Source organism: Astyanax mexicanus, chromosome 25 (assembly GCF_023375975.1).
Source record: "Astyanax mexicanus isolate ESR-SI-001 chromosome 25, AstMex3_surface, whole genome shotgun sequence".
Lineage (NCBI taxonomy): Eukaryota > Metazoa > Chordata > Actinopteri > Characiformes > Acestrorhamphidae > Astyanax > Astyanax mexicanus.
Genome location: NC_064432.1, coordinates 23,130,342 through 23,138,340, shown reverse-complemented (window position 1 = coordinate 23,138,340; position 7,999 = coordinate 23,130,342). Strand labels below are relative to the sequence as shown.

Below are 7,999 nucleotides of genomic sequence, written 5' to 3'. Positions count from 1 at the left end.
TTTTCCGGCCTCGATTCGGCGCCAACTCTAGTGCAGCGCCCCCCTATGCGTCACATATGCTGCAAACCCCTTTTTGCGCCACTGGTTATAATAGCTGTAATTGAGGAGCTGAAAGCAAAAAATAGCTGAAATAACTGAAATTCTTAGGAGGATGGAAGTGTAGCTTCACAGATCCAGAGATTCTCATAGCAGCAAGGCAAGTCATTCCAGGTCTGCAGTGTAGAAGTGCCATCTTTGAAAACAGCGCAGTCCTCTCCTTTAGCATAATTGTTAGGTTCACCAGTATTCCAGAATCTAGGATCAAAACACAATATGCAGCACAGCTTTAAATACTGATATAAAATTCATTGCTTGTAATTCACCCTTCATATGACTATAAAACACTAATAATACTAATATTCTCACCTGGTGGTCAGTGGTGATCCATCCACCCACTTCCACACTCCTTCTTCTTCTGCGTCAGTCAGACCAATCCAGACGTATTTATTTTCCCTCTTAATGAACTCCTAGAGGTGAAGAGAGAATATAATGAGAATAATGAGTTTAAAATCAGAGATCAGAGGGGAGGATCTTCTCTCTTATCTTCTCACCTGTTCCTCTCTGCTGTTTATGATCACCAGGTCTGCTCCTCTCTCTCTGCAGTTCTGCCTGGCCTTATCCCAAGTCTTCGCCTCAGTAGAGATGTAGTAGTGACTGCTTCCAAACTTCTTCCAGGATGCCAGATCTAAGAAAAGTCATGTTTTAGTGATATTGATTATACCTGAATGTTTGTAGTAAATCATCAACCCTCTTATTATCAAAACCTTCCACCGTCCACAGTGTGTAAATCAGGTAGCCACTCCCATTTCAGTTGTTTATGCTAATAAATTTCTTAATGTCCTTTAATAATATTACTTTACACCACTTTCCCAGGTGAAACTAATCCCTGTCTGTATAGGGCTTCAATGGGCAGTACACATTAGGGATGCAGCAAACATTTTTTGCTGCTCCTCCCGCTGTCCCACAATCCCTCATGCATTTTTTCACTACTAGCCAATAATATAAGGCAAAATTCTAATGCAGTGAATACCTACTGTCTCTTTACCCTTCTATTGTTTCACCTCTGAATGAAACACACTGAATTTCCTTTTGTTTAATTGTGAAGATTTAATAAAAGCTTTTGGCATAAACAGTAAAACTTTGTTCCTTACCATTTAAAATGTGTATAGGATTTTTCTGCTGGTCTTTTTTTTTCTGCTCAATCAGGTTTTGGCAACTGTTCTTTAGCTGATCTCTTTCTTCAGTCAGGTTCTTGTTGCTGTTCTTTAGCTGATCTCTTTCTTCAGTCAGGTTCTTGTTGCTGTTCTTTAGCTGATCTCTTTCTTCAGTCAGGTCCTTGTTGCTGTTCTTTAGCTGATCTCTTTCTTCAGTCAGGTCCTTGTTGCTGTTCTTTAGCTGATCTCTTTCTTCAGTCAGGTTCTTGTTGCTGTTCTTTAGCTGATCTCTTTCTTCAGTCAGGTCCTTGTTGCTGTTCTTTAGCTGATCTCTTTCTTCAGTCAGGTCCTTGTTGCTGTTCTTTAGCTGATCTCTTTCTTCAGTCAGGTCCTTGTTGCTGTTCTTTAGCTGATCTCTTTCTTCAGTCAGGTCCTTGTTGCTGTTCTTTAGCTGATCTCTTTCTTCAGTCAGGTCCTTGTTGCTGTTCTTTAGCTGATCTCTTTCTTCAGTCAGGTCCTTGTTGCTGTTCTTTAGCTGATCTCTTTCTTCAGTCAGGTCCTTGTTGCTGATCTTTAGCTGATCTCTTTCTTCACTCAGGTCCTTGTTGCTCTTTGTTAGCTGATCTCTTTCTTCACTCAGGTCCTTGTTGCTCTTTGTTAGCTGATCTCTTTCTTCACTCAGGTCCTTGTTGCTCTTTGTTAGCTGATCTCTTTCTTCAGTCAGGTCCTTGTTGCTCTTCTTTAGCTGATCTTTTTCTTCACTCAGGTCCTTGTAGCTGTTCTTTAGCTGATCCCTTTCTTCAGTCAGGGTTGTGATGCTGGATAAGAGGGTCTCTCTCTCTGCAGTGCAGTTTTCACTCAGAGAGGAGATGGTTTGGTCCATAGCTTCTTTTTCTCTAACGCCTGTACAGACAAAACACATATTCCTCAACTAAACACAACACAACTACAGAAGAGTGACCAGGTTACGAGCTTCAATACATTGTTTATACCTAGATTAAACATGTACAGTGTTGTAGTGAAGACACCATTCATGTTGAATTAACAACAATAATAATAATGACCATAATAACCATTATAGTTGGTTTTATTACTAAAAGGAACATATTAACACCACAAATTGGATGGCCTAGTAACTTTGGTAATGGGCACCAATCTTTTTTTATTGAAATCAATTAATAAACTATATAATGTAACTTTTCAGGGTTAGTGTGTTTAATAGGGTACAGAAAATAATCTAGCCATTCTATATATCTATTTTCCCTGAATATGTAAACAAATAATCATACTGTACAAAATACTGTATAAAATAAGCATGTGTCCTGTTTTCACTACAGGGCATATTCATATTTCATACATTTGTATTTATCATTTTGTATTGTATTCTAATACCCTATAGAATTTTGCAGCTTTCTCACAGTTTTTACTGTTGTAATATACTTAAATACATTTAGGGCTCATAAAATATGTATTTCATGGATGTGAAATACATTTTTCAATGTTAAATATCAAATAGTAGTACATAAGAACATATATAAGAATTTTGTAAATGTGGTGTTTAAATAAACTTGCATTTATACCCTATTATTTAGTGGTGACTTTCTTCACTTTATCTGTCAGACGTCTAATTCTTCCTTCACTGCATCACCTGTATCTTCTCTAAAGAAAATATCTTTACTTTTAATAGTCACAGAGTTCTCTGTTTTAACTAATGCTACTGCTCCCATTGTATAATTTAGTAAACATTTAAAATGTTCCTTTGTAGAACTGTCCTCAATGACACCAAATAGATTTATTTTCTAACTTCTTAACTTACTATAAATATTTCTAATGCTTCTGTCCCCAGAGAAACTGGGGGGCACACTTAGTATGCAAATGTGCCAGAAGCTGATAGAAAAGAAGCAGTCATGGAAATATCAAATTTTATGTAAAAGAGACTTCATTTATTTGAGTTCAAACTAAATAGTTGTCATTATTAATTGTAAGGTGATTATACAAAACTATTAAAATATGACCCAGAAATTTCTATTGTTTTTCTTTTTTTTTTTATTTAACACAGTCACATTTCATGTAAAGCAGTGTGCTGGCAGTCAGCAGCAGTTAATTTTACCAAAAAATCCTTTGCCGTGTTAACAAATAATGCAAAAATATTTTATGACCCTGGAACATTTAGGAGTAAAAATTACAACTAAAAACATAATTACTGATTACAATAACAATTTTAATACTCAACAAGTGTATACCAGTGTATATTTTTCATTACATGGTAACTTTAATCCTTCATCGCAGTTTTTAGTGCATTGCCAGCACTTTATCACATGTCACTTTGTTTAAAATATCATGAAACACCCTATGTCAGGAGCCCTGCTGGGCAAGACTTCACAATGATGGTAAGCTGGGATTGGGGACACACACATTAAAGACGCTCCTCAACACCGTAGAATAAACTCTGAAATACTTTGATACACCACCAAAGAGTTTCCCTCAACTCAACTTGTAGTTTAAGTTGGAGAATAAACTCACACAGTTTAACACTTTCACACATTTTTGTTTAACTCCAGATTTTCTAACTCCAGAAATTTGCTGTGTAAGCATTAAATATTAAATATAAAATTATCCTCATTTCCTTCTTCCTCTCCTTCACTCCTCTATCCTATTATTCCCCTTTGTCCTCCTTTTATCCCTATCCAAAGATGTTTTACCTTTAAACTTATTTTACATTGTACTCAACTATTGTAAGTCGCTTTGGACAAAAGCGTCTGCCAAATGTAATGTAATGTAATGTAATGTAATGTAAATACCTCCCTGTGTGCACATGCAAGTGGCTCCTTGCAGTGTTATTTGCAGTGTGCACACAGGATAATACCCCCCCCCCCCCCCAGCTACAGGGGGTTATCTGAGTTCTTCTAAAGTTTGTGTGTGAGAGGCTGAAACACTCACTGCGCACACAGATCACAATGATGGTGATCAGCAGAAGAACACACAGCAGCCCCAAACACACTGCAGCCAGTCTGGAGCGTCTGCCTCCTGCTCTGATACCTACAGACAAATAAATACTCAGATTAAACAACTTTTCTTGAGTTGAATTTTTACAGTGTAGATTTGCCACTGAAAATGAGAAGAGTGCAGATATTCTACATAACACTGCTGCCTGTGCTGCCTGTGCAATAGCAGAGCTAAAATGTTAAAATGTGTATATTAAGCAGCCATCCTTCACAGATAATGCACTGGGAAGTACGCGCACACACATGCACTATAGGAAAAATTGTATTTGGGCACCTGTTGATGTATTGGTACTTCTGAAATCAAGGATATTAAAATTATGCAGAGAGAGTTCATCCTGCTTTTTGCATGTCTGTGTATTCAGTTTTTTATTTCTAAAAATGTTCCAAACTATTTACAAGCTTCATAGTAATAAAACAATTAATAGGCAATAGTGCCTTGACTTGAAAGGCATAACATAATATGATACCAAAATGTTTACAACAGCAATAATATAATAATAATAATAATAATGTTTTTTGTTTTCCAAACTATTTACAAGCTTCATAGGATTTACTTATTTTAATTAATGCTTAATAAAGTAGTAATAAAACAATTAATAGGCAATAGTGCCTTGACTAGGCTATAAAAAGGCATAACATAATATGATACCAAATGTTTACAACAGCAATAATATAAAATAAATGATGTAAAGTGCTGTAGAAAATGCTTTTTGACAGGCTTCAGAATCCAGAGGGTTAAAACAGTACAGTAAAAAACATGGGAAATTCTTAATTGCTGCTTAAAAATGTAGTAATTAACAGGTAGTCAGGTATTCTTTTATGTGGATTTTCTATTACAATGTGTGTCTGTGTCTTACACTATCTGGTTTACCATCAGCAGCAGAGCCTGAAGCCAATTTCACACAAGCACAATTTAGAGTGTAAACTCTGGTTAGTGTTCACCATTGGTGCATTTCATTTCAACTGGTGTTTCTATAGTAATCACACTTAGATGCCATAAGAACCAATGCAGAGATCCGTGAGAGGTCTGATACCAAACAAACTTCGATTAAGTGCCTAAATCTTTTATACAGTACAGTTTACATTATGGATGATAGCTATAAATAATACTGGACTCTCATGAGCAGAGATTGAGATGTTTTAATAAACACAGTGTACACAATGTACAACCACTACTTTTTATTTAGTTGTTATTTATATCTATACTGTTTTATTGAGTAAATAATCTACCCAGAAAAGCAGCTTTTTATTTTGATTTAAATGGGTGTCTAAAAAATGTGCACACTGCACACTACTGTATTTGTCACAAAAAAACAAATTCCTTTTTTCAGAATTTCATGATGAATGGACCGATTGAAATGCTCCAGTGTGACCTGTAATTAGATATTTTTTACACTGCCATTTAATGTTGAAAGTTGTTTTTTGTTTTCTCCTAAAGTAAATATCTATGAATTTATATGTACGTACCTACAGTATATTGTAAGTTGATAATTACCTTGTGTTTGGTCTGCCTTGTCCAGGTAGGTGCTGTCATTCACTTCAATCATATCAAAGTTACTATAGGCGATGCTCTCAGAATCTCCACATTTCTTAGAATGCTTCATTTTCTTAACAGCGGTTGGATGCAGAATGGAAACTACAGCTTCTCTTTCAGAAAGTCAGTTAACAGTGGCCGTCATGGTCATGTGATGTGTAGCTTCTTTTTTGGCTTTGTATTTAAAGGAGGTCTGTATTACAGATTAGATCATCCCACCCTATTCAAGGATTGAAGGCGATTTTATTATCATTCGCATCACATGTGGTACATGAGGTGGAATGAAATTGTGATCCAGTTTACACCCAAGATGGTGTTGTTAAAATAGATATAGATAAAAAAAAAGATAACAAAATAAAAGAATACAATAAAAATAGAATAGATAAATACACATACACAAAAAAAATAACTGTTATAATGAGTCAAAGTCTGATTGCAGACTGTAGTTAGAACTGAGCTTTTAAATTCTGAGTTCAGAATGATGTTAATAGAAGCACAGACCTGAGGATTTTGGAAAATGTTTGTAGAAGAAATTAATTGGAAAAACTGAGTACATGGACATGCCAGAAGCAGGATAAACTCCCTCTGTATAATTTTAATATCTTTGATTTAAGAAGTACCAATACTTGCCCCAATAAAGTGTTCCTTATAGTGTGCACAGTATGGCTCACAGATCTCACTATATTGTAGCCTATCATTTCTGAGAGCAAAGACGTTCCTTGTGTCTCACATAGTTCAGTATTTGTAATGTATGGCTGCTTAGGATAATCTGAGTATTTACTAAAATAAATGTATTTGTCTGTAGGTATCAGAACAGGAGGCAGAGGCTCCAGACTGGCTGCAGTGTGTTTGGGGCTGCTGTGTGTTCTCCTGCTGATCACCATCATTGTGCTCTGTGTGCGCAGTGAGTGTTTCAGCCTCTCACACTTTAACTTTAGTATGAGCCACACCTGAAGAGCTGGAATGCGGAACTAAACTCAGGGTAATACTCTCCGCAGCTGAGGGTCTTATATCTGTGTGCACTCCGAAAATGATAGAATCGCTCCCCGTCACCACCGGTGTAGCAGCTGATGAGTGGCTGGCAGGCGTGTTCACCAGCTAGTAGGCAGGATGTACGCTGTTAATCAAACAGTTTAAACAATATAGAGCTTCATTTATTTAATATAGGGCTTTATTTATTCTCTGGATATTTACAACCCGGCCAAAAGATTTACACCATTTAAAAATATTTAGCTACATGTTATTTTACTCATTTAAAAAATGAATAAAAATAAATGAATGAATAAAAAAAATTAGTATAGCTGCTTTAATTATATTAAAGCCTTGACAAAAATCAATGCCTGGTGTTCTCTAGAATGTATAATTCATGAGAAAATACTGTGAAAAAGAGTAATGGAGACTAATAGTGCGACAGAAAGCGTTTTTCACTTCCTCATTAGTGTGAAATGCCCAATATGTTGCCTCACACTAACATATCTAAAACCATTTACACAATTAAAAAGAACGTTCTCAGAAACAGTCCAATGTTTTTGAATTAAAACAATTCTGTAAAGACGACTCTGCCAAATTTCCTCCACAGAGTTGTGAAAGACTAGTTGTCAGTTATCAGTAAAGCTTGACTGCAGTTGTTGCCTCCGAGTGTGACACAACAGGGCCAGATTGATTTGAATAGATTTTTTTCCCTTAATAATAATAAATGAAATTGTAAATGAATTGTTGGTACCACTCAATAGTCTAAGAAATAACTTGAGTTTGACAAAAGTAATAATAAATAAAAATGCTATGAAAATGGAAAATCAAATGAAAGTCAGTTGTTGATTCTTCACAAAAAAAAAATAATTTCATATCTTTAAGTTTAAAGCCTGAAATGTGGTAAAAGGTTGAAAAGTTCAAGAGGGTCGATTACTTTTGCAAGCCACTGTAATTTTGTCAGATTCAAGTTCATTCTGTCCAAAATCCATTGTGTGTGTGTACATACATACAGTGCCTTGCGAAAGTATTCACCCCCCTTTACATGTTTCACATTTTGTTACCTCACAACCTGGAATTCAAAGGGAATATTTGAGGGTCTGCATCATTTAATTTACAGACCATACATACAACTTTCAACATTTAACTTTTTTTTTTATTGTGAAGCAAACAACAAATAGGACAAAATAACTGAAAACATCAGTGTGCATAACTATTCACCCCCGTAAGTCAGTACTTTGTAGAGCCACCTTTTGCAGCAATTACAGCTGCAAGTCGCTTTGGATAAGTCTCTATGA

At 35.7% G+C, this 7,999-nt stretch overlaps 1 protein-coding gene across 1 annotated transcript; it reads right to left on the bottom strand.

The window, feature by feature from the left end:
- Positions 1-143: 143 nt before the first annotated feature.
- On the bottom strand, positions 144-5,868 carry LOC111190632 (C-type lectin domain family 4 member M-like). The gene is made up of 6 exons (XM_049472389.1): positions 5,694-5,868; positions 4,134-4,232; positions 1,191-2,096; positions 591-724; positions 406-506; positions 144-294 (listed from the first exon to the last, which is right to left on the bottom strand). Exons 1-6 carry the CDS (start codon positions 5,800-5,802, stop codon positions 144-146), a joined length of 1,500 nt encoding a protein of 499 aa, XP_049328346.1. The 5' UTR covers positions 5,803-5,868.
- Positions 5,869-7,999: the final 2,131 nt, after the last annotated feature.

What these genes read in the sequence shown, in the direction of transcription:
- LOC111190632 (XM_049472389.1), bottom strand. Translation starts at nt 5,802, where the DNA reads ATGAAGCATTCTAAGAAATGTGGAGATTCTGAGAGCATCGCCTATAGT. An exon ending in CATTGTGATCTGTGTGCGCA is followed by an intron (nt 2,097 to 4,133) that starts GTGAGTGTTTCA and finishes TTGTCTGTACAG; the next exon opens with GCGTTAGAGAAAAAGAAGCT. An exon ending in GGATCACCACTGACCACCAG is followed by an intron (nt 295 to 405) that starts GTGAGAATATTA and finishes TTTTGATCCTAG; the next exon opens with ATTCTGGAATACTGGTGAAC.